The sequence below is a fragment of the Chanos chanos genome, chromosome 6, assembly GCF_902362185.1.
Source record: "Chanos chanos chromosome 6, fChaCha1.1, whole genome shotgun sequence".
In the NCBI taxonomy this organism is placed as follows: Eukaryota; Metazoa; Chordata; class Actinopteri; order Gonorynchiformes; family Chanidae; genus Chanos; species Chanos chanos.
In genome coordinates this window covers 39,285,994-39,300,572 of record NC_044500.1, presented here as the reverse complement: position 1 = coordinate 39,300,572, position 14,579 = coordinate 39,285,994, and the positions used below count along the sequence as shown (strand labels likewise).

At 39.7% G+C, this 14,579-nt stretch overlaps 1 protein-coding gene across 2 annotated transcripts; it reads left to right on the top strand.

The window, feature by feature from the left end:
- The first annotated feature begins 1,465 nt into the window (after window positions 1-1,465).
- cry3b (cryptochrome circadian regulator 3b) lies at window positions 1,466-13,969 on the top strand. 2 transcript variants are annotated; one of them, XM_030778545.1, is made up of 15 exons: window positions 1,466-1,611; window positions 2,723-2,894; window positions 7,127-7,235; window positions 7,405-7,547; window positions 7,799-7,983; window positions 8,276-8,373; window positions 8,624-8,764; window positions 8,885-9,196; window positions 9,313-9,464; window positions 10,045-10,247; window positions 10,337-10,450; window positions 10,860-10,946; window positions 11,599-11,694; window positions 12,091-12,194; window positions 12,492-13,969. In XM_030778545.1, exons 2-15 carry the CDS (start codon window positions 2,737-2,739, stop codon window positions 12,534-12,536), a joined length of 1,947 nt encoding a protein of 648 aa, XP_030634405.1. In that variant the 5' UTR covers window positions 1,466-1,611; window positions 2,723-2,736; the 3' UTR covers window positions 12,537-13,969. The 2 variants fall into 2 exon arrangements, with proteins under 2 accessions (XP_030634405.1, XP_030634404.1); XM_030778544.1 differs by having other exon boundaries at window positions 12,091-12,215.
- Window positions 13,970-14,579: the final 610 nt, after the last annotated feature.

Below are 14,579 nucleotides of genomic sequence, written 5' to 3'. Positions count from 1 at the left end.
TTTTATTATTTAAACTGGAAAGGAAATCTCGAAATCCAAAAACGCGACGCGCGCCTAGCTCCACATAGGACCTCAAAACAAAGCAAAGTTGTACGTTGCCCACATTAAAAACTTATTGTTTGTCTCGAATCTTGTCATTCAATCCCTGCAAGTTGTAAATGTAATACATATAATTTATAACTGTCATTGCCTTATTTTGATCCATTTAAACTGGCATAAAACTATCCAATTTATTTTATACGCAGGCGCTTATTGGCCACCTCTTTTTCATTAAGCAAAGGTGCTGGTAGCTACAGTTTGCCGAATCGTTTAGTATCATGTATTTTATTTAGTCAGACCTAAATTAACCTACTTTAACTTGAACGTACAGAGGAGAGCTGGACACAAACACCAATGCTACACTACTGCTCAACAAGAACAGTAAACAATTTTAATGGACGTTAAAGTATAAGATTTTACAGTTAGTTCTGGGGTCCCATATAAATGCTCTAATACATAACATACTCTCGTTGTTAATTTGTTGTCCGTAAACACATGCGCACTGCATTTGAACAACAACCGTGAAACGCCATGGTATTATAATTTTAGAAACTGTAAAATAACTAACTCTTGCCATAAGCATTACCGATTCGAATATCATATGAGTTTTTCTAATATTTTTTTTTATCAAGTTTTTCTTTTATTATTACTTAATTTTATTTTATTATTTCCATCATTTTTAGTAAAGGAGCTCAAGCAAAGTGCTGAGGTTCCGTTCTCATACTGGGGATTCGAACTTCGCATTCGTGCAGTTGCATAAAACTACTCTATATTCTCTGCAGATTGACTGCCCGGAGCCAAAATGGCGCCCTACACAGTAATAAAGGTAGCTACCCGTGATCATCCGGGGCTGTGCTGAAACGACCTATCAACGATAAGACATTAAAGAGGGGCGGTGCTTTTGTGTGTCTAAATGAGGCTATAACTTGCTTAACTTTGCCCCTAAATCAAAAGTAAGAGCATGAATATAGTCAGAAAGACAACGCAAACAATGTCTGATATCAAAACTCCACTTAAATACCCTTAAAACTTCTCTTCACCCACGCCGCATAAACGTGAGGGTATTTTCTAGACGTCACATCGATATTAACCAATAAGACGGCAGCTTTTCTAGGGCATGTGTTTCGTGAGTTAGAGCAGGAAAGCTTAAATGACATAGATTTATAATAGTAGACAGGTACTTTGTTGAAAGCAAGACCCGATTAACAATTAAAGATGCTTTCTTACTTAAATTGTCCTTGATAATTACTACGCTAAGGTATAGTATGATGTTTACATTTATTTAAGGGTAAACCCTATCTTTCAACAACAAGATATAACATCAGCATGTTAAGATTCCCTCTCTTTGGTATTTTATATCTATACCCACTGCTAGCCTCTTCATGACAGAGCATGCGCAGTCATTCAAACTGTTATGAAACCACTCCGTTTTGGCCCGGTTAAGTTGAGTGGTGTAAAAACTGTTAATAACATCAAACAGCGTGCTGTAACTGAAGAAGAATCGTCTGAGTTTGAGATGATCTTGTCACTAGGATTGACATAGGACATTTCCCCCATGTAAATATCACTGAGGTAAGGTATCCAGATTAATTGCCATATTTATACATGTTATCAGATACCAATCATTCCAGTTGCATAACGACTAAGCAACTGGGCTGTTTTTCTATAACGTAATAAATAACAGCATGTTTGCTGGTACCATAATGAGTTAATTTTGTTATTGTTTCACTTATTGTCATAGAGGATTAATTTAAATGGCTTTTCACATAACGTCATGTCATATGAGAACACACCTAACTTTGACTGACCTAATTTCAGGACTTGGAGATGCACTTGCATATGTATTTTACAAAGATGTCACCTAAATATTGCGACTTTGACAAGCATAATTACGTCAAAACCTTGACTTTGTATCTGCAATACTGTGTACTGTGTTTTTTTTAAACAAAGATTATTTTTTCCACCGTCTATAGTCCTTCTAATGAGTTAATTAATTATTTTGAAAGTATAGAGTTTGTGTAAGATTAAAATTAGTGGTAGGAGAAGTACATAGATTCAAAGTAATGATAATGTTTTCGTCAACGCTAGACAATGGTCACACTTTTAAACGATATTGTTTGACAGTAGTGTAAAGCAGTTTTTTTTTTTTTTACTTTTTGGCTTCCTAGTTGTTTTGTGTTTTGTTGTTGTTGCTGTTTTGTGTTTCTCGTTTTTTTGTTTTTGTTGTTTTTTGTTTGTTTGTTTGTTTTCTGTTTTTGTCTCACGTAAACTTGAGTGCACTTTGGCATGATAAGATCATGATTATTGTCACAGTTTGTCACAGATCCTACTTGCAAACATTTCCCATTACATATGTGGCCAAAGCAGAGTTTTCGTTTGTGTTTGATTGCACAAGTGCAGTAGTATTTCTCGGCTAACTACACACACACACACACACACACACACCAGTTACCTGAACATATTTGTAGATGTATTAGTAGATTAACTGTATGTTTAGTATATAGTAAGTATTAATTTACATCATTACATTTGATTTTGTAGTTACAATATTCAGATTAGTTTATAAGTGTAATGTCAGTGACTACATGCACTTGGGATTTATGCTGCTGATGCAAGTATGTCTTATTGACTCCAAAGATGACTCTAAAATAGCTTCATACTTTATAAATGAATTCTTTTAAAGGCTCCTTTCAGACCATGGCCATAAATTCCATCCACTGGTTCCGTAAAGGACTGCGTCTCCATGATAACCCTGCCCTGCTGGACGCTATTCGCGGGGCAGACACTCTGCGCTGCGTTTACTTTTTGGATCCATGGTTTGCTGGCTCTTCCAACCTTGGAGTCAACAGGTGGAGGTAAGTAAATAAAAATAAAGAAATTAGAAGTCACCAGTGGAACATGTACTTCAATTGTGTGTCCTTCGCAATTATTACGGCCACATCAGACATGGTCATTTTAAGGGCCCTTCAGATTTTTGGCGGCAGGTTTGGACAGACATGTATATGCCATGTATATGGACCTTTATACTCCTAAAGGGTGTATTTCTGGTTAATTTCATCCTTGCTCGTGGTGAGGATGAGTACATGCAGAAGAGCAGAGAATGCAGAATGTGAACCATTTCTCTTGTGTTGACTCATGCACTGCTGACTAAATGATTATGCAATTTTTTACACTCCAACGTTGCCTTACCCATAACTCAACCACGTCATATGTGGTGGTCTGTTCTGTGGGTGCCACTTTGTCACCCTGTCTACTCATGGATGCACCCAGCCGACACTCTCACCCTCCAAATGCATGTATCCCTACTGGCTGTTAATCTGACAACAAAATGAACAAGACCCTAACTGTAATAAACTGGATTTAAGTTTTATAGACTGGAAAAAATGCTGATTTTCGGGTCATTTTTGCAATATACTTTACTTTTACATTATGTCCTGTCATTGCGTCTTTCATTTATACATTACATTACATCCTGTCAAAGTCATGAGATCTGAATGACAGAGTATATTGAGCTTGTTTTATATACTCATTATGCTAAAACTGTGGAGGTCTCAGAACTATTCACAGGGTGAGGTTTTTCGCAGCTTGGAGAGGCTTATTGAAGGACATGGGCCAGACAGGTAGTACTAGTTAACAGCAGACTTGCCCCAGGAAGATTGTCTGCAAGGTGGGTTACAGTTGTCTGTGGATATCTCATTACAGATGGTTAAGAAGATAAAGGTGGGGAACTGGCTGTTTCGTTGACCCTCATAGATTAAACTCCAGAACTGTAAACATTTTCTCAGTTGATGTCAGAGAACACTCTCAAGAGGTCATTAACAATGATGATGCTCTCTTGAGTTTGTCCTTATCTAGATAAACTTCTGATTTGAGTGTAGTGCCAATAGTATTGGTATATAATTAGTTCTCTAATTAAAAATCATTCTGTTTGGGTATATCTGGATGTGTGGTGTATGACTCAGATCTGCATCTGTCTTTGGAAAAAAAACAAAACATTAACAGTGAGATAAGTAAAGTGGTACATTATATTTTATACCTCGTGGAAAAAAAATATATCCTGAAATGATTTCATGATATGCAACATCTTAAAAAAAAATACAAATCTTTAATATTTTTACTAAAAGTCTTAAAATTTTCTTGTGAGAGTGGAATGGTGGGTCAGTATGCCAACCAAGACTCATATTTCCCTGCGTCATTGGTTGCCATGGAAATGACCTACTTATTCACAGACTTGCTGGAGAGGCCATGACTACTCTGCAGCAGCTGCAGTTTCCCAGTCACTTCTTCTCTGTACCAGAGCTGTTTCTGACGAAAGAGGAAGGTCAAACTTAAAAGAATTACCTCTGTCTACCTCTGTCATTTGGTGTTTCATCAAACACGTTCTAACTGCAACACATTTCTAAACCATTGCTTTTTGTTGTTTTTTTTATGCAGGCGTGTTTTTCTTCTCTTTCTTTCTCTTCTTTTTAATTCATTTTCCTGTCAGAATCATGCTCGGTATAGTACTGGCACCTGTAATCTGATCAGTATCACGGGGAGCAGGTGCTGCCTGTAGCTTCAGCCCCCTTTCATTACGCCTACATTCAGTTTTCACTCCTGATTAGACACCACTTCCCTTTGGAACAAACCATTTATTTCAATTACTTGGATAAATACAGACATTTCGTGCGCTGAGGTTCATTGACTCTCCTTGGAATCGTGACAGTAGATCAACTTCACTATTTCTCTTGGGTCTTTATTTTTCATCCAATCAGGCTTATGGTTTCTGTGACATGTGTTTCCCCGATCAAGTAGATGATCCCTTTTAAAAACCCTCTGCTCAGAATGAAAAAAATAGTGCTTTAAATAGACAGTGAGTTTCTTGGGGTTTTTTTTACTTTCTTCACAGTTGCTCTTTTAGGGTTACACACCTACTGCATCTTTAAGGTTCTCTTGTTAATGATTCGTTGTTCAGTATCACTATAGTCTGTGACCTTCTAAAATATTGCAGTCTTTTGTACGCTGCTGGTTAACAAGTTATTGTATCTGATTGAATGATCACTCCTCAGGAAATGTCAATGTGGAGTGTAAATCACAGGAAAATCTCTTAGTAGGTCACTGGGGTAATTTCGCTGCGTGCAACTGCACTACCTCTATAAGCTTACACTCAGAACGAGACAGGGGAAAAAAAACCACACTGAACTAGGCCATGGCTGTGCTTTCGTAACACCTTGCATGTGACTGAGCAACATATATTTGCAGATGACCTGCACTGTGCTGCTTTGCTGACCTCATATCCACTGTATAATACATTAATAACAGTATTATGTCTCTGTGGTGAATTCATACTGTGAGTGGGCTGTATATAAGATTGAAAATGGCATCTCAGAACAATAGAGCAAGACCTCGCACCAGCCACTGTTCTGACTTACTAACCAGCACAGAAAAATCTCAGCTTTCTTTAATCAGCAAGAGCGATTTGCAGTCTCTAAATCAGTCCTAAGTGAAGTCACCAGATCTGGACAGGTTTAACTGAATCACACAGTAAGGTTTACAGCACTCAGTGGCACAGAACCGTAATGTCTGGGACTAGATCAGACCCAGAGTGCTGTCCCTCTGGCTGTGAATCAGAGCTCTCCTGGCAGGAGGATGAATTTGATGATGTCACAACCATTGAAAAGAATGTCATGCACACACAGATGGAGTTTGAGTGGTCCTCAAATCTGTGAATGGGGGATTATCCACACATGGCTGACTCAAAGCTCTCTAAAAGATTGTGCCAGGAGGGGGGGGGGTGGGGGGGGGGGGTCATTGTAGGCTAACAATATCAGAGATAGGTAGGAGTCCCAGATGGAGGAGTGTAGGATGGACATATTTATGTATAGGTTTCTGAACAATGAGAGTTTGACGCGTAGAGCTTCCTCAGAAATGTTCTTTGCCGGTATTTTAAGCCCTTCAAAGCAATAGCTGGCTAATGTCACGTAAACCTGGTCAAATATTTCCAAAATACAAAACCAGTAGCAAAGGAGAGACCAAAAATATTTCTTCACATTGCCTGTTACTCTTAATGCATCTTTCTCAAATTACACATCTTGATTTTGTTCTCAGGGAAGAAAAGTTTCTGGTGGGACTCTTGACTTTGTCTGCCCATGTTTTTGTTATACAGACATGACCTACATTATTTTTAAACATAGATGTCGTTTACAATTTACAGTTTTGTTGTCAGTGGTCAGAATGTGTTGGTGTCGGGGGGCGGGGGGGTTCATTTGTTTTAACCATTGCGTTTTTGTTCTAAAGCTAGTATGTCTTTGTGGATTTACTGCATCAGACCAGCTACAGTAGCTGAATTTCAGGATTCTTATGTCCTTTTGCCTATGAAGAATGAAAAAAAAAATGAGGCCAATATTTGAACCAGTCAAAATGTGCCCTCAGAAGCTCTCATGCTTTCCAGTACATGTTGTAAACTGTTAGACTGTCTACGTCATTTCCCCATCAGCAGAATGGATTTTAGGTGAGAATGCAGTGGCGAAGAAGTAAAAATAAAAAGTTAACTCTTTCTTTAGTGTCCAACTTGTATGCGTAAGAGTGCCCTCTACTGTCACAATTAGTGTTATGCACTCTGTACCCATGACGTGTTATTGTGTGTGATATAACCCACATCTATTTTTTGACCTTGTGTATAAAAGACTGCTGACCTGTTCCTCGGAAAGGAACTGCATGTGGGTCAACTGTTAGTATGTTATTTAAGTTAACAGTATGCTGGGAGGAGGATGTTTGTCTAATTTTGTGAGAAATTGATGAGATACAGTGCGGTTATCTTTAAATGTCAAATCAACCATGTATCTCCTGTTTAAACAGAGTTCCATTTTGTTTTTGTTACACAGTAGGGCCTCTGTGTGTTTGACAGTATTTGTATTTGAAAATATTTGTTTTCCAGTTGGTACAGTGACTGCTTGTGCAGGGTGTTTATATAAAAGATAATTCAGTGTCTTTCAGTTATAACTCGGAGTATTTCCCGGAATTGCCAAGTAATAATTCCATATGCATTTCTGTATATGAACTGCTTTTCCTGATGGTTTATTACTTTTACAACCCCCTGTTGTTTTAGGTTCCTTCTGCAGTGTTTAGAGGACTTGGACAACAGCCTTCGGAAACTCAATTCCCGCCTTTTTGTCATCCGGGGCCAACCTGCGAACATCTTCCCTCGGCTCTTCAAGGTAATACACATTAACGTCATTTCTCCGACCTCTCTTTTCTACCTTTGTCTTGCCCTTTAGCTCAGGCTAATGTAACCCTGTGCTCTTTGACACTTTTTTCAAACTTAGTCATTTCTCCATACCAGCAGTAATAGCCTGCCATAATTAACTTGCATATGTCACACTTTAGGAGTGGAAGATAACACGCTTAACCTTCGAGTGCGACTCAGAGCCGTTTGGGAAGGAGAGGGATGCGGCCATCAGAAAGCTAGCGTCAGAGGCTGGAGTGGACGTCAACGTTAAAATCTCACACACGCTCTATGACCTTGACAAGTGAGACAGTTCTTCATCGTCTGCCACACAGAATGATGTCATGACTTTTGTTAATGACACAGAAAAGAGAGCTATCATTTAAACTGTTATACATTGTTTAGGTTAAAAACAGTTTAATATGTTGTCATGACTCCCAACTTGTAAGCTGCAAAACTGTACTGACTTCATGTTTTTTCAGGAGATAGTACCATATTGAAATTATTACAGAGTGTAAGTCAGGCTTGTCTTATACTACGTTCCCACTTCCATAGGATCATTGAGTTAAATGGAGGTCAGCCCCCTCTAACTTACAAGCGCTTCCAGACCCTGGTCAGCAGTATGGACCCTCCTGAAGCTCCCCTGGATCCTCCATCTAAGGAGTTCATGGGCAAGTGCACCACACCAGTGTCTGATAACCACCAGGAAAAGTACGGGGTTCCCTTACTGGAAGAGTTAGGTGAGTGTCATGCACCCCAGTCCACCATGAAAGTCAAGATGTAACCTTGTAATAAAACCTTTGATGTATTATCCTGAAGATTTCTTTGTTCTTTCTGTAACCTGTCACTTTTTATATTGTAGGATTCAATTAAACAGGCTAAAACTGTCACTTGATCTGTATTCTTATTGTTTTTATGCAGTACTTAATGAGTATTATGTATTGTTATGTACAAACTTATTGTTATGTTATGTATTCTCTGTTTCTCTCTCTCTCTCTCTCTCTCTCTTTCTCTCTCTGTTTCTGGGCTCAGGATTTGACACTGAAGACCTGGCTCCTGTAGTCTGGCCTGGAGGGGAATCAGAGGCTCTGGGCAGAATTGAGAGGCACCTTGGGCCAGATTCTTCCACCGTATGTGCAAATCTCTATCTGACAATAGCGTCAGAAATGATCCCTGGATCCATAATGATATTGACCCACAAAATACCATGTTTCACAAGCATGTATAATTTATAAAGACTAGGAAAAAAATGGTTTTGTAGCTCTGTAAATGCACTTTTGTATTACTGACCCTCGCATAACTGACAAATAAAAAGTCAACATGAGACGCAATATTAACTGACTGTTAAGATGCTTGACAAGTTACTGTTACTTTCTGTAGGCCTGGCAAGAAAACTTTGAAAGGCCAAAGATGAATTCTAGTCCTTTACTGGCCAGCCCACTGGGCCTGAGTCCATACCTGCGCTTCGGCTGCCTCTCCTGTCGTCTGTTTTACTCCAAACTCACAGAACTCTACAAGAAGGTCAGTTTGAGACGCCGATGCACTCAGCCCTCACGTCTTACCCTCGCACGTCTGACAACCACTGCTCCTTAAAAAGAACCATTAAAACCATTAAAAAGACTCATTTTTTTTGTTTCACAGGTCAAGAAGAACGGTAATCCTTCCATCTCCCTCTATGACAAACTGCTGTGGAGGGAGTTCTTCTACACGGCTGCCACGAACAACCCACGCTTTGATAAAATGGAGGGCAACCCCATCTGCATACGGATTCCGTGGGACAAGAACGCGGAGGCCCTGGCCAAGTGGGCCGAAGCCAAGACGGGCTTCCCCTGGATAGACGCCATCATGACCCAGCTCAGGCAGGAGGGCTGGATCCACCACTTGGCCAGACACGCCGTGGCTTGTTTCCTCACCCGCGGGGACCTGTGGATCAGCTGGGAGGAGGGCATGAAGGTACTTAAGCTACGCCGCTCAGTGAAAGTATGGTTTTTTTTTTTTCTCAGAGATAGAAATCAGGATGTTGGGAAATGTTGTTGTTATGATGTTTTTTTTGTGGTCTGGTCCTGCAGGTGTTTGAGGAGCTTTTGCTGGATGCTGACTGGAGCGTGAACGCCGGCAGCTGGATGTGCCACTCCTGCAGCTCCTTCTTTCAGCAGTTCTTTCACTGCTACTGCCCGGTGGGCTTTGGCCGTCGCATCGACCCCAACGGGGACTTCATCAGGTGGGTGTCCCCTGTGCCACCGTTCATAAAGTCACAGGGACAGTGAACGCAGAGAATAAGACAAATCACTCAGCCGATATAATGATTATCTTAAAACCGATAAAGCAATTTTAACAATGTCACCATGACGAATGAATTGTGTCTGCCGTTTATTTCTGAATTGGCCTCTTGTTAAAATTAGGATCATAATGTTTGCACAAGGTCTGACTGTTTATAATTTGCAGACGCAAGACAAAGTAAGAGTTTACATGTTTCAGTTTAACGTCAGCCCGGAGTAAATGAATCAGCAGCGTCAGGCATTGCTAAAGCTTGTCTGTGCTTCTGAGTAAGCTCTTGGAACCGAGTACATGCAAGGCACTGATCATAAGCCAAAAAAAAAAAAAAGCTTGGTCTGCCACTAGGTGGCAGTGTTCACTCATGCTTATCAGAGAGTGTAGTCGGGCTGCTCAGAGTGGCCAGTGGTAGCTGAGGCAGGTGAAGCTGAGCAGACAGGTAGTCGGTTTGCACTGATGGGCAGGTGTGTCCAGCCTCTGGCTGTTGTGATGAGGCGCTGCGGTTTAATCTCTCCCTGTGCTTCCAGACGCTATTTACCTGTCCTCCAAGATTTCCCAGCCAAATATATCTATGACCCGTGGAACGCCCCAGAATCCGTGCAGGTTGCGGCCAAGTGCATCGTGGGAGTTGACTATCCCAAGCCCATGGTGAACCACGCCGAAGCCAGTCGCCTCAACATCGAGAGGATGAGACAAATCTATCAGCAGCTCTCTCGTTACCGAGGGCTGAGTGAGTGTGTCTCTCTTATCAGTCATCACCTCTGTCTAGCTCCATAAATGGGTATCCAGTGTACTAATTTACAGTTTAATTTGTTTTAGGTCTTCTTGCCACTGTACCGTCCAATCATGTTGAGGATCTGAATGTGAATGGAAATCAGGGTGCAATAGTTCCCTCTCCTGGCAGGAGAAACCGTGGGATCTCTGTACCCTATGGTAAGTATGCTAAAACCTTAATGCAAATATAGCAGCAAGCTTAACACAGTGGTGTTGACAGTATTGTCAACATTAAAAGTTATAGATGAGATGAATACATTACATGTTAAATCCTGTACCAGGAAAACTACATTTATACAGAGTTTTATCACATCCCTTAGTGTCACACCCCAACACTAATCTTGATTGTAAGTCGCTTTGGCTAAGAGCGTCTGCCAAATAACAAAATTGTAAATTGTTTGAGAATCTACATATACTTTGTTCTGCTGTTCCCTGCCATTTTCTCTGCCGTGTTCAATATCAAGAACTTAATATCAGTTGTTTTGTAGGTCTTGAGAAATGTCAAAATTGATACCTCAGCTGTGCTCTAATGGTCATTGAGTTGTTTGTTCGTGTTCTGTGGTAACAGGTAGCCGGAGGGAGGCCAGGGCCACTGCAGGGACAAGTGGAGAGCAGCCTGGACCAAGTCGAATGAAGCATCGCAGCACAGGGCAAGGTGACGCTCTGACTCAGACAAGTGGCTCAGCTAAAAAAGCAATTCATCTGCGTGTTCACATTTGTTTAATCGTTGCATGTATCAAAAGGGAAAAGACATCATCAGAGGTTTATATCAGTCCAAATGATACATAAATGGAGTCTGAGTAAAAAAAAAAAAAAGTGTCTGTTTTATTTAGACCCAAATTCCTCAGTAATGCTCTTGAGAGACCACAAACAAGCAGTTAATACTAGAAAACTCTCACATATTGCACAGTTAAGGTCATCACGAAGAACTGGGCTAAAAGACAGTCTTATAAAAGACTTATCATATCGTTACTGGATAACTTTCTTCATCTGAAGACTGATACAAACACTCAACTCTGGTGTTAGCTCTTCACTCAGATTCCCTTATGTATCACCAGGAACCACTTGAAATTTTGATAAAGTCCAGAGGTAAAAATAGGCTGTCAATCAGGGGATGGATTACTTTCTCACAGAACTGGATAAACATATTCTCTTAACTATGGATGCGTAGGCAGCTGTTGAACTCCTTCAAAGGATTGGACACCTGAACTACCTAAGACAGTGGTTAAGTGGCGAGTAGCATTATAGTCATTTTCAATACGCTTGTCATTATTCAATATGGTTGTCATTCTCTTGTTCTCTCTTAGGGAAACGAACGGCGTCACACCCTGCTCACGGATCTGCTAGTCAAAATCTCCATCCTAAAGACAGCTCTCATACATTTGCTGTGCCCCAGCATCCAGGTACACAACATTACTCTTCTAGTGCTACTTATACTCATTATTGTAGCACAGCTGGACATGTACAGAAATTGTAGGATTTTTTTTCTTCACAAAACATACTTTTTTTTAAACTGTTTCTTTTTTTTTTTTTCAATATTTACAAAATATCTTGTCCAAAATGACCTGATCATCTACGATCCACGTTCATATGTCCCATTTCATTTTGTTTAGACGTTTCATGATCTACAAAGGTAATGGGGGTGCAAACTTTGAAGCCATTTGGTTTTCTGAAGTCTTGCGTGTCACAATAGACCAAGTCAGTGTCAGACAGGGCTGACAGAAAGAGTCTGGTCAGACAAGAGCTCTTTAACCGTTGGGTTCATTCGCTGCCCCGGTGTTTGTCGTTTGTTTGTCCAGGTCAGCAGGGTTGTTTGGTAGCGGGCGGCGGCTCAGGGAAAAGAGAGCGGGAGGCGGAGCAGGACCCGGGCGGGGACGAGGCGTCCTCATCCTCAGCTCACAAGGTACAGCGACAAAGTAAAGAGGTCAGTTTATTATCAAGATGAGACAAACTGCCGAGTATTCTGCAATTTTCTCAAAATATATCTAAAAAAACAAAAAACGACACCACACATTTTCACCTGCCGGGGCATTCCATGCCTTATTTTGAAAGTTGACAATATTGTGTCTCACAATAGTAAATAATGTTTTCAACTGACGACTAGCAAACTGATAAGTGAGCACTAAGAATATGCCTGATTCAGTTTAGGCTGCAGTCAAAAATACAGAACTGCACAGAGACTTTCTTTGCTGTTTTACAGAAGAGCACTGACCAACCACAGGAGAACATGGCTTTCTCATCCTGAGCGGCACCTCACACAGAGCTCGGTGTACTGTATTATAACCATACATTCATCTATACCCCTAGGTTTTTTATTATTATTATTATTAAATACAAAGTACCAAACCTCTACAAAAAAACTGAAATGGAAACTTTTCTTATGAATTCATACCAGTTCCTATTGACGTTTTAGACAGAAATTTTCAATACAGCTCGATTTTGTATTCAATGAGCAAACTGAAGATTGGAGTCTAATCATATGATTATTACCTTTATGTGATATAAGACTAAACATTTAGTCTTTAAACTGTAAAATCTCACGCCAAAGGTAAAATCAGTATAGATTTACCACATGATAAAGAGCAAAAAAAATAAATAAATAAAAACCACACAAAGAAAAATTCAAACATTTTGTACTCACAAACTGAGAACTTTGAATAGACCTGCATTGCAAAATCTAATGTGGTGTCTTACAAAAACAGACAGCTAAACTTACAAAGAGATCAGGGCATTGAAACGTACCGTAAAAGACAAGCAGCTGTTAAAACCCACCAGTCTGTCTGATAATGCTGACCTGCAAAAATGTGATGGAAGTATAACTACAGTGTCTTCATTTTGTTAAAAAAAAAAAAAAAAAAAAATCCACGCCGGCCTTTAATTACAGTTCCGTCTGTCAGTGAGGTCAGAAAAATTTGAGCAGGTTTATTGTTGATCCCATGCCCTTGGCCTGTGGTATGAAGTTCAGTTTGGTTCGATGAAACATTTGAGATGGACTAGTCAATCTCTCGTTATCGTTTGAATGTTGTCTGGGTTACAGGGTTAATGACATCTTAATAAACATACCTGCAAGACAGTGTATATACAGCGAGGTTTTACTGCGTCTGTCTTACGGCGATTAGCAAACAAGGGTCTTTCAGTATTTACAGATGTCCGTCTTCACCCCTCGGAGCACTTACATCAGTGTTAACATTTATGATTGTCAAGTTGCCTGTTCTTTTGAAAGTTTGTGATCTGATAATTTGTTGTCCAGTGTATGATTTCATGTTAGTATTATATCATCTTAAGTCTGGGTACGCAGCCAAACAGAGAAGTCTTTTAGGACTTTGATCATCAACTTTAGCAGGTTTTATGAGTCATCTCATCCAGTCTTCCATCCTCTCATACAGAAAAGTATTTTTTTTTTTTTTTTCCATTGACAGTACCCTGCACTAAGCACAGGATCCACGTGAACCAAATTTTATGTTAATGCCTTTGTGTGTTTTTTTTTCCCCCTTCCATTTATGTCCTACTTTTTCTACATAATAGTTCATTTTCTTTAAGCTGTACATTAAAGCTATTGTTGGCTTTCATTTTTTTCTACAGAAACTTTGTAACTCTGTTATGGTTTTAAAGTTTATAATGAAAACAGAGGTCAGATGTGTATGCACATTTATCTCAGCCGTTGTCTGTGTATATTGTACCTTGTCGCCCAATAAATACAATGGTTCCAAAACAAACAAATGAGGTCCTTATCTCAAACTGCACAATAATGTTTCTTCTCCCTACATGTTCTAACAACTCTGCTGAGGAATTTCTGAAGTGACTGTAGTATACCAGGGTTAGTAGGCTTGCTCAGTCTCCCATTTCTAATTACAGCACATGTAGGTAGATATAATATTACTTTAGGGCTGTAACTTGGTGTTCTCTGATCCTTAGTAGTTAGGAAAGCGTTTATATTAATGAGCTACTTGGTTACATTTAAACAGAAGCATGGAAGTTCTGCTTAAATTGTTTGTGTCTATTTGGGGAAGAGTAAGTAATTACTGGGTATATAGCAACAAACACTGAGCAGCCAGTTTAAGGAAGAACATTTCCTGATGACTCGTAACATTTTTCTTGTGTCAAAGGCATAACAAAATATGATCAAGAAGATGTCATAAGCTGGGTAAGTTAGAAATGTTTTCACAACTTCTCAGTTCTAAAAATGACATGAATTCAGTCCTCTCAAGAGCTGGAATTCTTAGTGGAGCCCCTACTCTGTTTCTTGAATTGTTCACTTTAGAGGCCAAAAAAAACAAAAAAAAAACGA